Raw genomic sequence first — 17,031 nt, forward strand, 5'->3', positions numbered from 1 at the left:
TAAAGAACAGTGGCAAAAGAACATGACAGGCCATGGTGTATGTTATCAAGGTCTTTAGAGCTTTGTGGCAGAGCAGTGGAAACGTAAAGTCTACTCTAACTCTCACTGGGAGCTCAGAAATATGGAAAATGTTTAAGCTTGTCAGTCGAGACTAAAGCTCCTCAATGGTCTTATTGTTTTGTTAAGCTGTCTAATGTACTTAAAGCTTGACAACAAAAGAATAAGTTGTAGTTCAACAGTGTTAATAAAGAACAGAACAAGCCTGGGGCCAGAAAGGAGCAAAGATCCCAAAGAAGGACACAGAAAACAGATCTGAGTCCTTGTTTCACTGCAGCCATTATTGCACCTGTTTCTGTAAACAGTTACCTCTAATGTTGAGATCAATGTATAAAGTAAAGATCAATCCACTAGAGTACCAAAAGAAAAACACTTGCTAAGCAGAACAGTCCCTTTCACAGGGTTACAACAGGGAGTTTATGTCTTTGGACTGTTATTATTGAATTAATGTATATGCTTCATTTTATGGGACTGCCCTCCCATTACAAAAAAGGTTAGTAGTGCAAGCAGCTTAGACCCCAAATTCACATTTTATAGTAAACAACATGCAGTGGTTGTTTGTTAGCCTTTTTAGCAAATAGCAGCAGAGCTTTACGTATACGCAACGTGCACAGTCTCAGCAATAAGTTTGTTATGCAATGCTGAGCAGTTATAATGTTTATTCTGTTTCACTTGTATATAATCATAACTCTGTCCTTTTGAGGCATAAATAATAAGATGGGGAAAAATCTGTTACTGAAAGCCATGTCAGTCTTTATTAATGCAGTCACTGAGGAGTCTGTTACTCTGCTGAACTGATGAACTTCAACCAAGCTCTGAACTGTGAACGCTAACACTAAGCTTGCAAGAGAAGAAGCAGCCAGTTTCTATTAGCAGAAGGTAAAATGTGTGATTTGATGGCTCAAGTAGCTTCACACACTGTAAGAGGTCATTTGACTCCATCTGTCCTTTATGCCCAGTTTCAGATGTGGATTACTGTGTCAAAATAAGGCTGCCATACAATTCAGACACATTCTTAGAGTTTTTGAATCATTAAAAGACAAAATGAGTAATACAATCTCAACACAAATGCATTTAAAACAGATATCCATTTTATATTTGTTGTTTTTAACTCACAGTCTTCTGACTGTCCCGAGGAGAATCCCCTGTCAGTTTTATATTTACACTTCAGTTAAACGTAAACAAAAACGGAGCATCTTCTACTTTCAGACACAACAAAATGAAATGCTCAGAGGGAAATGTCACAGAAAAGTACCACCCACGTGGTATGAGTGACACATGATCTGTGGAACATGCACTGCAGGGGAACCATAATAATAAGCTCTGAGATGCTAAGATGCCAACAAAAGAAAAAAAAATCACTGGGGTATCACTTGAAATCAGTTTTGAGCTTAAAGTTCTACTCCAACAATTAAGCAATACACCTTAAAATTAACGAACAGTCAAAGTGTCTTTAGCCCCTGTGGCTGGTGAACACAAATGTCTTGAAACTGCACATCCCCTGTGTGTAATGCAGTGTCTCTTAAAATCATGTAGATTTTTGACAGCAAAAAAAGTAACCCAGATGATGCTAAATGCATCCAACAGAAGACATTAGACTGCTGTTTGTACATACCACACAGCTCAGCATTTTCCTGTTTGCCTCATTAATCTATGAGAGATGTGCTTTTAAATCAAGCAATACATTTAATATATATAATGTAATAAAATATAGATTCCTTCACAGGATAAAGAGTAAATAATCTAGAAAGACCTTTACATTTAACCAGTGCAGCTGAAGATAATGAACCAAGTGATGCCATTATCCTTCCCATAATCCTCCAGTAATTCAGACCACTGGGGTTTGCACTCATGTTGTTACCAGCAGCTCCGATGAGCATTAAATGAGAAGAAGCATAAAAGATTTTTTTCTTTTAAATGTATGCTGTATTTCTGCACATACAGTAGAGCCATGCTGCCTCAGTGGATGAGTAAGTGGCGCCACCTTCTGGTTTAAAATGAGTATGGGTCCAGATCTCACTTTCCCCAGTCATGCTTCTGCTCTGGTACTGTAAAATGGTTTGACTCATATTTTAAAGTGATATAATGATTATGTTTTATTACTCACTTGATGCTGCAGCCTTATTGTTTATACTTTTACATGGCTTAATTTCCTGCATCTGGAAACATACTGCAGGCCAGTGCACAGTGTTGAGCTTTTGCTATGTGAAAGTTGATGATTCAATTCCACAGACATTTAGAAAACCGTTATTTGTGGTCTTTTATTTTGAAAGTATGCATGAAATCTCTATTTAACTCTCGGTTTCTACAAAAGTGCACTGCAGTATAATCAATAATAGACACTTAAGTGCTTTAATAAAATCCCAATTGTAACTGTCACATATTGGTGATGTGGTTTTATATATTTCATGCATAGACAGACAACACAGTTAATCCCGTCCTTTCTGTCTCTCTCTCACTGTCTCCCTGTCCATGTGAATGGATTAGGATCAGGGATTAGGGACAGATGTAAACCAGAATCCGGGATCCATCCTAATTCTGCTGCCATCCCATCCCAGCAAAGGAAAGGTCACCGTCAGGGGCAAGGTTAAGCAAACCCCGCCTTCTCTACGGCTTTACCTCTATCCGATTGGTTCGCGTTTTGACTGACAGCGCTGTCATCCAATGGAGATGGAGAACGCGGAGGTTCAGCTCAGATGTGTGAAGAAGACGTTTCAACGGGAGTCAGGAGCAGCGGAGACACCCAAACAGGGAAGGTAAGCTCTTTTCATGTCATATGACGATAAATACAACAAATTAAATGTGTAACTACATAGAATTTCTGTGTCATGAACTCGGGAAACAGCTGGGTTGTGTCTCTATCTGGTAAATAACGCTAATGTAGCTAAACTAGCTTATACACAACTTTAGCTAACTTGTAGCTAGCCAACGTTAGCACCCCCTGCTTATGTTTTACACCAGCAGACCCTGTTGTCCTTGTGATTTATTTACAGCCTTTTAATATTCATCCCACCCTGTTTTGCCACATTGTTTAAATTTCTATGTCTTCTCACTCTGTCTGTTGTACTCAGAAATACATTTATGTCCTCATGCCACATGTTCGTCTAAATCTCTTTGAGTTCTCCTGAATTGTGCCCTTGACTTGTAAAACGTGAATAAAGGCCCTACCGTTTTGATTTTACACAGACAGGTGTGTGAAGCGTGACATTTGTTTGAGCCGAGGAGTTTAGAGGTCATTCCTTTGGCTCGGCTTTGCAGAATTTGTCCTTGCGTCAAGGTGTTTTTCTCCTTCTCCCAGTTTGTTTCCTTGTCTTGCTTATCTGCACTCTCGTCACTTCACACTGGCAGTGCATGCATGATCCAAAATAAGTCATACTCAGAGTAGCTTTTGACATTCCTGTAAGGGCCTGAACCCACGGGGGGGATCTACCTGTCAGCCTGTGTGTGTCAGGTAAGGCAATGGTCTCTGTGTTGGCTTTTATTTCCGTGAGGAAGACTTTGATCTTTGGTTGCTACCTCTGACTTTTATTTCCTTTTGACACACAGACAGACTGCTGACCCACGGTTACACTACTCTTTAACTTGCTGCTTTCATTTGACGTGACCTGTTGTAACTGTATTTTGTGAAAACATTCCCCCTGACTGATTGTGGTAGCAGATTACTTTACTGTTTGTTTGGGTACAAACAAACTGAAGAGCCTAAGGTGCGTTCAGTACAAAAAAGGGGCTTTTCTGTTTGACCCTTGAAAGCCACAAGAACACCTTTGAGACTTTCATGCTAGACATTTAAAGTTCAGATATTAAACTGGAATCTGTAGGTGATTAATCAGTGACTAGTCCGGGCCTGTTCACCTTCATTTGACTCCAAATATCTGCAACCTTGAAAGTAGGAGTGATTTCCACCCCCTGAATATGAAAACGGGATTGCAGCTGTGCAGTTACATACTTTTTTTGAAGAAACATTGTCTCTAAACTGAAACAAAAGCATTTACATGTTTTTACTTTTACTTTCACTCTCATTGTTAGCAGAAAAGTTACCTCTGTGATCACTTCAATGTAGACAAAGATCAAATTTCAGTACTGTGTTTTTTGGGTACTTTCACATCTCATATGTAGTAAAAGGGAAGTACAGACACAGGGAATGTGTCCATTGTGCCCTGCCAACTGATACATTTAAATGTAGGAGTCTCCAGTGTACTGTACAAAGTCGGCATGCACATCAGGAGTAAGAGTGATTATATTATTCTAATTAAAGTCTTTACCATCACGTTGTTTTTCTCCACATTCCCATTTCACAGATGTCGTTTGCCAGGGACAGACTCTACAATGGATACCTGCGGAATAACATGTCGGCCATTGTATCTACTGTGAAAGTGAGAGAAATTATTGTCCATCTGCCCTGCCTGACTGATCACGACAGGGTAGGTTTCATTAGGTATGGACCAGGGCTGGGAGTTGTTTAAATAAAAATTTAATTAATATAATGCGTTGGCACTAGTATGACATTTTTTAATACTAGTGCCATCAATACCTCACTTTCAGAACAGTCACCAAAAAATACTTTCTTTTGTGTTTTTAAAAGTTTTCTAACCAAAGGTTATACACATGAACTTCACTTAAAAGAACTATGATTAAAGAATAAGTGAACAAAGATTTTTATTCAGTAGCAGAAAGTATTGAGTGTGAGTACTTCTTCTATTCTTTATGATGACTATGTAATTTAATTACTGTGGTAATTGCAAATATATCTCAAAAGGGCATTTAGAAACATGATTACAGTGACATTGTAGTTGAAGCTATACACAGGCATGGCAGAGTCATATTAACAGTAATGCCTCAGAATTGCTGGGTATGGACACCAAGTGAACCATTGCTAGTCAAAAATTACTTAACTTAATAACAGGCTAAATATTTTTGGACAGGGATGCTCAGTGTTCATTATTGTTTACAGGACACTGACAGTTGGACAATACAGGTTATTACCTCTACTGACAGTACCAGTACACTGAAAACTATCAGTACACCAATTACTTCTCTGATCAAATGATTTCAAATTGCATGTGCTTTCAAACACATCTAATTTTAGGAAACTATAGAGGCAAAAAGAGAGACTTGTGGGAATTACGATGCCATGAGGCTTCTTCTGGATTGTTTGAAGAGGAGAGAAAACTGGCCAGAGCAGTTCATTCAAGCACTTGAAGAGTGTGAGCATCCAACTATTGCAGCTGATATTCGAGCTGAGTACAACGCTCTAAGAGGCATTAACAGTAAGTCCTTAAGTTAATTTACCACACACGGTGTAGTATAAGGTAGGCCTAATGATTTAATGATGTTAAAATATGCAAAGATATTTACTGTTACTATATCAAATTTTATCTGTCATTTTCCTTATGTTCTAAGAAGCATGTAAGTTAGGATTTTTTCATTCTTAAATACATTTAAATCTAATCGACTACTTCACTGAAGTTAACTGGATTACTTACACTTTAAGTGTGCCCATCTCTGCCAAACTGTTTAATAGCATCACTGTAACAAAGCCACAAAATCCTTGTTAATGTAGAATAACCCAAATGTCTGTGCCCAAACATACAGTATTTAGGATGGCTCAAAAGCTCCAATTATCTATTATACTTTCTGACTGTGTGTGTGGACACTAGAGCACAGTATGTTTCACAAAATGTTTGGATAGTGCTCCTTAGAGAAATGTTACGTTGCAATTAGACCAATTTTACTCAGGCCGAATAGCGTCCAGTTATCAGTTGAGGAAATACACTATTTTCATTAGTTTTTAAAGATGATTTATATATTTGAAGCAAAACAGTGTCTCCTTGTTTTCTGGCCTTGAAAGATAATACACAGTGCTGTGCAGAGATAATGTGTGGGAAAATGGGAACCTTCCTGGCCTACAACAACTGAGCTTGAAGTGCCAGAAATTCCCAAATCGTAGACCTAAAAATTGTTAGGGTAAGACATAGTGTATGTGCTTTGGATTTCTGTAAATAATAGACTGCACACTTAACATTTAGTGAGAGTAACTGTAAATAGCAAGTAGTTTCAAATACATGCATCACAGCAAATGTTTGAATTATTCTGCCCCCCTGTGGTTGCATTAAATGACTGAAATGTTAAGGTAAAAAATGGGCACATTATAACTGAATTAGGGTATAGTTTTAGGGTTAGCTAATTATTAAGGATGTCCGGGAGTTGCTGATGGTCATATGTGGTTATAACAGATTTAAATTTAAATGACCATATTGTTGCTCTGCCCTAGATTCCGCTTCCAACTCCCCTTCAACAACTGTTGTCAGCGCACATGTCCACCCGTCACCATCTGCCGGTCATGTGCCCTTTCCAGAGAACGGTGGAAATAGTCAGGCTGCTGCTGCTCTGCCAGCTCAAGTATCAGCTCCTCCAGAGCCAGCTGCCTGGACCGCAGCCCCTCTGGAAGCCGCTCCACAGCCATACGCCACCCAGAGCACAACAGATCAAGTTCCTAAGGCTGTTTCTCCATCTAAGCATGTCCCTGAATCTCCACGGTCAACTCAGACTGAAGTGGCACCCCCTCCAACACCTCCTCCTTCCCCAGAAACACCACACACTCCAGCCAGCACACCACCGCAACCACAGAGAGAGGTTCCTCCTCATGAGCCAGAGGAAAATTCTGAATTAGAAATCCAGGGTGCCACTGCTGCTACAGGTGTCAGTCCTGATCAAGTGAGCGCAGGAAACAGTGAGATGGTGTCAGTCAGCTCTGTGCTGACTCCTCCACCAGCCCGTTCTGTTGAACAGGAAACAGACCCTCAGCCCTCCCCTGAATCTCTCCAAACAACCACCACCACAGAGGATCCCTATCAAACACAGACAAACTCAGAAGTGAGCAGCGGATCTTCTTTCCTCACACTGACCCCAGAGAAGCCCCCAGTCCAGGACACCACCCCTCCTGTGGACAGAGTACATCGTGGTACCACCCTGGAGCCTGAAGAGACTTCTGAACCTCCAGCTACACAGGTGAATATCAAACTATACTATACTGTTAGTATTGAAATGTGTTGTTGAGGTAAAAGTTAATAGCCCTAAATGCATAAATAAATAGTTTTACAAGTTATATTCATTTTTTTGATGGTGTGAGAGAGAGAGAAGGTATATTTAAAGTTCCTAATGTCTTGTCAGCCCACATTCACATACTCAAAAGAATATTTTAAAAAATGTTTTCTATATCAACCTCTTTATAAAAATGACATGAGATGAATTTCTCCTGCAGGTTGTTAAAGGCCCCCAACATGCAGAAACAGCAGCTGCAGCTTCTCCCATGCCTGGTGCTGCTGTGGTGGAGGCCTCTCTCTCTGTGTGTCTGAGCAAGCCTGGCGAACTCATCAGTGTCCAGCAAAATCTCGGTAATCCTACTATCTCTGCACACAGCTTTCCAGAGGAGCCCTACTCTGGAAATAGTGGACGCCTGGAATTCAGCGAGGCTGCACCAGACACCGTGACCTCTGCCCATGTTCCTGCACCCTGTGCCGTCAGCTCCACCCCTGGGAATATAGTTCCTGTCCCGCCATACCAGAAGAATGGCATTGCTGTTAACCGTAATGAACCAGAGGAGAACCACTATGAGTCTCCCGGTCAAAGTCTGGAAATGCAGGAGGTGAGAGAGAATGTGGTACAGGTATCCGAGGAGCCATCTATCCTAAACCTAGATGCTCAACGATCGGCACCACAAAATCCAGTCGTCAACAGTGAAGCAGCCAAGGATATCACCTCTGTACCGCCATCCTCCACCACCACTGCTAATACTATATCGAGTTTGAAGACCCAGTCCAGTGAGAACTGGACTCACCCCCCTGAGGCAGCACCAGCTGATGTTTCACCAGGGCTGAAAACGCTGCCAGATTCAGAGAAGGTGGCCTCTCACACTCTGACAACTTATACAAAGTACATTCTACCTGCTGCAGGAGTGATCACCTTTGCACTGCTGATGGCATGGAGGTTTAGGAAGTAAGGGGATTCCATACTGTAATTATAAAGGAAGAGAAGAAAGCTTTAAGATTTCTAAAAGAGGATCTTAATGGTATGGTTATAGCTGATATGCCAGACCTTTATTATTCACATCAGTAATTACAAATCTGTTGTTAGGTTTTAGCATTTTTAACATTGAATATTACTGAACCCTAATGAGCCAAAACCAAATCTACCCTCTCATTTTATTAGGAAGCCTCATGGAGCTAGGTTGAGATCTCAGGTATTTATGCTGCACAGAGCTGGTTTGTGTAGGTACCCTGAGGCAGTGTCTTAATGATAGAAATGTGGCATGTTCACTTCTCTGGTGAGCCATTTTGAAATAAGGCTCTTTGCTGTTATCCAGTGAGGTTTGTTGTATGATTGAACTGAATTTCCCTTGGATGATAGCTTGTGCACTGCCTGTATTTATTTTGTATATATGCTACAGTGGCTTCAGAAAGTATCCACATCCCTTCACTTTTTACAAACTTTGTGTTATGGATTAAATTCCACTTTTTAGATCTTAATGATACATTTAAAGATTTCAGTGTGAGGGAAAAGATTCTCTGGTTTAAGACAGAAATTGACCCCTTTTGGTTGAATCACTCTGGAAGACACCAGGCACTATTGATCATCACCTGCTCATTTTTACAGTGAAGTATGGTGGTGGCAACGTTATGGCACTGGGGGTTTTTTAGCAAACAAAAATGCTGTACATTATAAATATATAAATTACAGTGCTTTGCAAAGCAGCATCATGTTTTACGTTACTCACATCCATTATAGATATACTGCACTCCTTTTTTTTTCACTTTATCTGTATTAGTCAGCACTGTGCTATCCCTAATTGTGCCTTTGCCTTGTAAAGTCTTGTATATTGTCTAATGCACGGTGTGCACTCGTTCACTTTCTGTAGCTAAGGGCTCTTAATTGTTAGATATGTGTGGTCTTGTGTATTGTTTTATTGCACGATGGTTCCTGGAGGAACATTGTTGCACTTCACTATGTACTGTATTTACTGTACATCGTTGAAATTATGAATAAAAGCTGCTTGACTTGACTTGAAGCTGTAATTGCTGCAAAAGAGACGTCTACAAAATACTGAATTAAGGGAATACTTTGATATTTGAGGTATTTCAGGTTTTAATTAAGAAAATTTCAGACATGTCTACTAACAGCTTTTCAGTTTGTCATTATGAGTTAAGTATAGGTTCATGGCAAAACTGTTTCAACTTTTTAAAATCTCCAACACAATGAAGAAATACTTCCTGAAGCCACTGTATAAACTAGATAATTCATTATCTGATGTGTCAGAAACATACCAAAGCACTTAAGATCTCTCTGATATTTAGCATTTAAATCATTGCATCATTTCATTACATATTTTGTAAGTTTATTTGGGTTGTAGTCAAGACCAAACATCACAAATGCCATAGTAACAACAACACAAAACTTTTTAAAATAGTGGTTATAGTGGTTATAACTACTTATGTACATTGTGATGTTTCAATATGTAATATAAAGTTATTATAAAAATGAACTGTTTTTATTAGAATTATAAAAGGCATTAAAAATGTTAAATGAAAATTGGAAATGAGCCCATCTTGCTTCACCCAGAGATAACCCACTGTGCTTTCTGCTGACAAGAATTGATTTGATATTGTATTTTTCCATTGGATTTCTCCAACTTTAAGTTTGTGTTATGCTCGCCAACAAGAAATCAATCAGAACAAGAAACTTAATTTTAAATGTTTTGCACATTTTAAATTATGTGAAATATATGTGTACAAATTTAAACTAATTTGTCCCTGGCTGTGCACGGTAGAAATCACATCCGTGAACCTGACATTTTGCGTGTGTGTGTGTATGTGCACATTGAGTAGTAGGGTCTGCAGATGTTTGCACAAGCTATTGTTACTGAAGTTTTTTTTTTTTTCTATTTACTATTTTTCTATTTTCTAAGTTCATGACATTATAAAGAACAGTTCATTGACATACAGAAGGCAAATTTTATTTGGTGGTGTATTTACTTTTCGCTTCAACAAGGAACAAAACATGTTTTCTCATGAGGCCAAATTATGTTTTGTGACAAAGTAAAAAAAAACAAAAAAAAACTAACAAACTGTGACGTCAGCGTCTTATGCTTTCTTCTTCGCATCCTGATTGGTTCTGTCTCCTCTCAATCACAGTAGCCCCGCCCCTATGGCTTGACAGCTAATATAAAAAGGATCGCAGCCGTTTGCAACCACACGGCTAGTTAGCTGGCTAATTAGCTAGCTTATATCTCAGCAGATTCTATCAACCACATAAATCATTAACGTTTAGGTTTTTTAAAATTATTTATCATAAACTACAGCATATATGTAGTTAATCGCTCATTTCAATGGAGTTTAATGGCCATGAGCGCGACGATGATACTAATACCGACGAAGACGAAACGCCCACGAAGCAGCCGCGGTCCAACAAGGAGATGCCCGGTTGTGTCAGAAACGAACCGAACAATGAGGCAGCCGCACCCGCCCGGCGGACCTCCAACTCGACGGCGAGGCATCGAAAGGACTCGGTGAAGAAAACAAGGCCGCGTAGGTGTTAACATTAGTAGCCTGGAGATAGTGTATTTACTGGGGAAACGCGCTGTTATATGTATACAGAAATCAAAGGCGTTCCCCACAAAAGACTCAGTGAAATTATGGATTTGGAAAGAAAATACTTATAACGCCCGCATAAATTTCTCACAGTAAACAAAAATTTGTCTTATAATGTGCTTGGATGATGCTAAAAATGACAAAACCAATATGACAGTGATATTACAGTGTCATATCAGTGAGCTGTGGAGGCAGTAAATAGCCAGGACCTGTTTTACAACAAGATGGCGTTCGCGGTACACTGTGTTCTGTTTGCTTCTGTGGATGGAGCTGCTTGCCATTATCTGGGCCAGCACTGAGACTCCAGCTGTGATTGTCCCCAGTGTCACTAAGCATTTACATATCAATAATATGTCTTTACTGAAATTCATGTTTTGACGACAGTAATTTTTTGCATATATTATCTCACATAATGCAGCGTTTCCCTGGTTTGGGATGGACATTGGGGGGACCCTGGTGAAGCTGGTGTACTTCGAGCCCAAAGACATTACAGCTGAAGAGGAGCAGGAAGAGGTGGAGAACCTGAAGAGCATCCGGCGTTACCTAACCTCTAACACAGCTTATGGAAAAACGGGCATCAGGGATGTGCACCTGGAGCTGCAGGACCTGACGCTGTGTGGCAGGACTGGCAACCTGCACTTCATACGCTTCCCCACGCATGATCTGCCGGCCTTTCTGCAGATGGGCCGCGACAAACACTTCTCCAGCCTCCACACCACCCTCTGCGCCACTGGAGGGGGGGCATACAAGTTTGAGTCTGATTTCCGCATGGTGGGTCTGCAGTTTTTGTTTGCTTTTACAGGCTGGACAATGGGGGTGGACTGGAAGGAAAGGAGAGAGCAAGAATACTGAGGTTATATTATACACACAGCATATGAGGAAATATATGTAATAGCAGCTTTGCAGCAAGGGTCATGGAGCATGCAACCATAAGAACACCTGAAATTAAGTATGCATTACTATGACTACTGATTCAGTAGTAATACTAATAGGACAAAAAGACATTGCTTTAGATTTTTTTTTGGTTTCAAGATTGCTCCTGTATTGATTATTCTCATTTTTTTTATAGTTTAATGCATCAGTTGATTAACTTGGAGAAATGTAACAGTAATGACAATAAGATAAACTTCAGTTATTGCACTGTTTAACTTTGCAAAAAGATATATAATGTGTGGTATTTTTGATCATACAGAGGGATACTGCAGAAAAGAGCTGCTTTGATTGTTGTAAGTTTTAATCACAGACATTTAATGATTGAGATTTTCTTAAGACCAACTCCTATTGATTTGTAATGAAGGTTCCTGTTTTTTTTCTCCTGCTTTGCCTTCGCCGCCAGTTTCCTGCCTCTGTGTTCTTCTGACCACATCCCCACAGTGATGTTATCCATGTTCTCTTTTCTCTCAACAAAAACAAAGATGGCTGATCTGCAGCTTCACAAACTGGATGAGCTGGACTGTTTGATTCGGGGGGTGTTGTATATCGATTCGGTGGTATCCCGTGGCCCCTCAGAGTGCTACTACTTTGAAAACCCCACAGACCCAGATCACTGCATTCAGAAGCCCTACACACTGGAGAACCCCTATCCTCTGCTGCTGGTCAACATAGGGTCTGGGGTCAGCATTCTGGCTGTCTACTCTGAAAACAACTACAAACGAGTCACTGGGACCAGGTAAACATTAATGATGGACACTAGTGAACCATACACAGATTGTCATGATGGTTTTTTTAACCTGTATTTAGTAGTAGATTTTGAAGATGCAGACAGAGGGTGTATGCCGTGCAAAGTAGGTATTCAAGTCTGGTTGAGCTGGTGGCGTGTTTGGTGACGTCTGCCCTCTGTGTCTCCCTGGAGCCATAGTGTGAAAAGTAGCAGCATTTATTAGCAGTCAGTTACCAAACCACGTCCCATAACAAACGTTTGCTTGTGACTGGAAGCAGAATTGTTTATTGAATTGAATCTGTGGTCAGTTTAAAGTTTGAAATTTGTTGGTTAAACTGACAGTTTGGTTGTTGTTTAATGGTAAATGTTTTTACTGTCTACACTTTTAATGGGAGCCATGATGACTTAGCTTTCCCATAATGGCCCTCTGTCCTTTGTTCTATCAGGAAGAAAGACCAAATGAGTCTGAGTTTTTTAATGTGGAGCTGGCGAAATAAAGGTGAAATTGCACTACAGTTTGATGTATTTTACATTTTTACAGTTGTAATGGCTTGTGTATCTGTATCTGGGTTGACAGCCTCGGCGGTGGGACTTTCCTGGGCCTATGTTGCCTGCTGACTGGCTGCTCTACTTTTGAGGAGGCTCTAGAAATGGCTTCTCAAGGGGAGAGCACCCGTGTGGACAAGCTAGTTCGAGACATTTATGGAGGAGACTATGAGAGGTTCGGACTGCCTGGCTGGGCTGTGGCCTCAAGGTGTGGTTTACAGCATCTTTTTATGTTCATACTATAGGTCATAACCCTGTTTATTGTGGATTTCAGCATAAAAAGAATCACAGCCTCAATGAAGCTAGGATCCAGAGGGTTGCTAAATTTACTCATTTTCTGTTTATAGACGAAAACAAGAAGCCTTAATTTCAATTTGGAGCACCAGTCTTCTGGAGATATAGTACAATGCCCCATAATATCAGTGTCTTAACTGCCACTTTCTATGTGTTTGTCCTCCAAATATGTAAAATACACATAATATTGGTTTGAATCCCTGTTATAGGACTGGCTGTTTGATGGCCAAAACTGCAGAATTTTGCCAGGCCTCTGAAGTATCTTTGTCTCATGTTTTGATGCAATAGTTTTGGCAACATGATGTCCAAAGAGAAGAGGGAGTCTGTGTCCAAAGAGGATCTGGCCAGGGCAACGCTGGTCACCATCACCAATAACATTGGCTCTATCACCAGGATGTGTGCTCTCAATGAGGTTAGTAAGGAGGAGGATGGTAAGAGCCATGGTATGTGTGTTCAGTCTTTTTCTTGTCGAGTGTACAAGTGTCCAGGGACAGGAAGTGCAGTGACATCAGTTCAGATTTAAATCTGCGTATTGGGGCAAGGCTGCTAAAAGCATTTGGATAGACTTTCTTTAGGTCAGCCGATTCTCTGAAATAATACCGTCCTCTTCAGTGTCTCTGCTGTCTGTTTCCTCTTTGCGTTCAGCCTCTTTACGGTGCTGCCTTGTGGCGTCTTGATCAAGCAGCATTGTACAGGGCTATGAAGGCGTAGAGGAGGTAAGCTGCATTGTAGGTGAGCTTTTAACAGCACAAAGCATATTAAAGAAAAATCAATTAAAGACGTAACAAAAAAATCTAAAAATAATGGACAAGATGCATCTTTAGTCACAGTTCAATGGTCCATCCAAAATTTGTATTGTAGTTGATTTAGTTGTTGTTGATGGTAAAACTAAACTAATAACTATTATACATAGCAGGTGGGAAACTTGAATTAAAATAAATAATAAAACACATTGCTAAACAAACGATATGGTTTTATAATCATGATGAATGAAACATTTTTTGAAAATGTTTAGTTTATAGAAACTTACTACACTTGCTATGGGTGGTATCAGATGTCAGCTAAAAAGTGTGAGATTGTTTTTGAATAATCTAGTTCCATTAACAGAAGGATAATATTCTTATTTGTGTTTAAAGATAAACTTACTGTTATCTTTTTTCTTTACTAAGAACATTGAAAGAGTGGTTTTTGTGGGCAACTTCCTAAGAGTGAACACCCTCTCTATGAAGCTCTTGGCCTACGCTATGGACTACTGGTCCAAAGGCCAGCTCAAAGCACTCTTCCTGCAGCATGAGGTCAGTAACTCTACCACTCATTCCCCTCCAAGACCTTAAGTGTAGTCTTGTGTTTTTATGGACTCAATGATTTCCAACTCAGAATTTTTTTTTTTGGTCTTTTTAGGGTTACTTTGGTGCAGTTGGAGCCCTGTTAGAGCTTCTGCATTTATCCTAATCCATCCAACCATCATCCAAAGAAGTACTTGTCAACTGCTGCAAGGACCATTAGCACTTTAGACTGTTCACAATCAGTTCCACAATGGGATGTTCCAGCTGCCTCTAGCCAGGTAGTAGTAAATTTTGATGGTGGTAGGCAAACTGTCAAACATTTGGAAAGCTTGTTATACTCTCCGAAAGGAAGCTGGAATGTGACTTGACACATCTGCTATTGTCACTGGATGGATGACAGTTTCATTGCCCTGACCAAACTTTTACACAATAAAATAACAGTAATGTTAATGTAGGCAGGATTTTGCATTAACAGGTCAGATTTGGTCTGAAGCATCTCATGGAATTTTACCACAGTTGCCTGAAATAACACTTAGTCTTGTCTTGTGGACCCATCAGTGGGATCAGGTCCTGGGACAAAAATTTGCAAGTACTTTTTTTTTTTTTACTCTACTTGGGTACCAGATGGATGGGATTTTTACTACTGTAATTTGATTAAGCATTTTTGAACATTGTATGTGCTTGGAGATAATATCTCGGTTGAAATTCTTAGGTCTTTAAATAATATAAACCAAAAGGTATTGTTTTGCAAGACAAAGATTAGGCAGAAATAGTCATATTGAATATGTAAGAACCAGTACCCAATAGTACTCCCATCCTCCTGGTACTCTTGGAAAGCTAAAACACTGCAAATCAATAATGACCACTAATGTTAGTGCTTTGTCAACTGTGATGCTTTAATTGGATTTGGCCAGAGTTAATGGTAAATGATTATTTTAACACTTTTCCTCACTGGATTTATTTTACATTTAAACTTACATTTCAGTCCTTCTTAGTTGATAACATAATTATTAAAAGTGCACAAAAGATTTTATGCTTTAACATTAACTGTTATCATTATGAAATATGTATTTGGACTGTGAAAGTACTTTTGCCAATTGAAATCTCAGTGTATTGTTTATGAACCCAGTTGTTCACTCCAATCTGTTTTCATGTTTTTGCGACAGTGCTTCAAGAAATTTGTCAGTATTGGGGTTAGTGACACTGTAGTGAGTACTGTAAAGTATAAGTGGTAATCTGAGGCCATTTTTTACCCAAAACCTGCTGAAGTGCTCTCGAGCCAGTGTATTTCTCTACCTGTAGAGGAAAATCAGAGCAAATGAGTGAATAGCATACAGAGTATTTTATGCCAATTTTCCCCGACATTCAAAAATAATGTTCTTTTAATGCAGAAAATGTGATGCATTGTTCCAATGGAGGTTTTAAACCTACTAACCCCAGTTACTTCTATATTCAGCATGTTTAGTTTGTACTTGGGGCCAGTCAATCTTCATGTGGCTTTTGCTTTTTAAGAGGCATATAACAATGTAGAACTTGAACATTTTCAACACTGTCTCTGATTTGTGTGTTATCGGTTATCTGTCCTATTATTTCACTTACTACTTACCTGTCTCATTTTAGTGTCATCTGTTTGTTGCGTCAATGGATTTCAGGGACCACAATGAATCAAACTACCTGAGAAAGCAAGTTGACTCACAAAACAGGTGAAAATTCAGTGGACAGCTGTCAGTTACACTAGATTAAAATATCAGTATGCTGTATACACTGAAAGTTGATTTTCAATAAAGTGCCTCTTATGTTTTTGTATAAAATACAAATAATGTGTTCAGCAGTGTAATTTAAGATGAGACCAAGTTTTTTTTGTTTGTACATTGCAAAAACTGTACTTTTTCTGATTTTCTTATTGATGTTTCCTTAGTAAATAGAAATCTTTCCTATCTCTCTGATTACTGTGTTTTTAATCAGAGGATTTCCAAAGTGAAACATTTTGAAAGTACTCATCCTGTAGGAAGGGCTAATACCACACTAAAATACTAATTTAGTAGAAGTCCTGTATTGAAAGTGTTAGCTTTAGTGAAAGTATACAACAAAAAGTAAATAACAGTGGCATATTTTAATGACTGAATGCTAACACACACCACATACACAGGCACATACATACACACACACAAACCCCCAAAAATAAATAATTACTTTATTACTTTTCTACAGACAAGTTAATTACTTTACTTTATTAATTACTATTAGTTATATAATTTAAATAACATTAAATTTAATAACTTTAAATAAGAATAACTGCTGTAACAATTGAATTTCCCCTTGGAGATTAATAAAGTACTTTGTCTTAAATAACTAGCAACAGCCGGCTAACGTTAGCTTAGCATAAAAACAAAGGACTAGCTACCTGCTGGCTAAGACAAGTTGATGGGCAACCAACTGGCCGAAACTGTCTTCAACCTAAAATTGCATTTTTACATCGATTTTGTACAAATTAACGGCATATAAAGGTATTGATGATCTACATTGGTACCTGTAGGTTGTTCAG

At 39.2% G+C, this 17,031-nt stretch overlaps 2 protein-coding genes across 4 annotated transcripts; both read left to right on the top strand.

The window, feature by feature from the left end:
* The first annotated feature begins 2,722 nt into the window (after positions 1-2,722).
* On the top strand, positions 2,723-9,649 carry mavs (mitochondrial antiviral signaling protein). Of its 3 annotated transcripts, none has more exons than XM_026307508.1 (5): positions 2,723-2,813; positions 4,356-4,478; positions 5,144-5,324; positions 6,329-7,065; positions 7,319-9,649. In XM_026307508.1, the coding sequence occupies exons 1-5, from the start codon at positions 2,754-2,756 to the stop codon at positions 8,054-8,056; spliced, it is 1,839 nt and encodes a 612-aa protein (XP_026163293.1). In that variant the 5' UTR covers positions 2,723-2,753; the 3' UTR covers positions 8,057-9,649. The 3 variants fall into 3 exon arrangements, with proteins under 3 accessions (XP_026163293.1, XP_026163301.1, XP_026163309.1); XM_026307516.1 differs by lacking the exon at positions 2,723-2,813 and adding an exon at positions 2,820-3,508; XM_026307524.1 differs by lacking the exon at positions 2,723-2,813 and having other exon boundaries at positions 4,358-4,492.
* A 640-nt stretch (positions 9,650-10,289) lies between these two features.
* Positions 10,290-16,425, top strand: pank2 (pantothenate kinase 2). Its single transcript, XM_026310727.2, has 7 exons — positions 10,290-10,637; positions 11,119-11,471; positions 12,116-12,369; positions 12,938-13,114; positions 13,489-13,612; positions 14,370-14,495; positions 14,602-16,425. Exons 1-7 carry the CDS (start codon positions 10,439-10,441, stop codon positions 14,650-14,652), a joined length of 1,284 nt encoding a protein of 427 aa, XP_026166512.1. The 5' UTR covers positions 10,290-10,438; the 3' UTR covers positions 14,653-16,425.
* Positions 16,426-17,031: the final 606 nt, after the last annotated feature.

The sequence above is a fragment of the Mastacembelus armatus genome, chromosome 22 (assembly GCF_900324485.2).
Source record: "Mastacembelus armatus chromosome 22, fMasArm1.2, whole genome shotgun sequence".
NCBI lineage: Eukaryota > Metazoa > Chordata > Actinopteri > Synbranchiformes > Mastacembelidae > Mastacembelus > Mastacembelus armatus.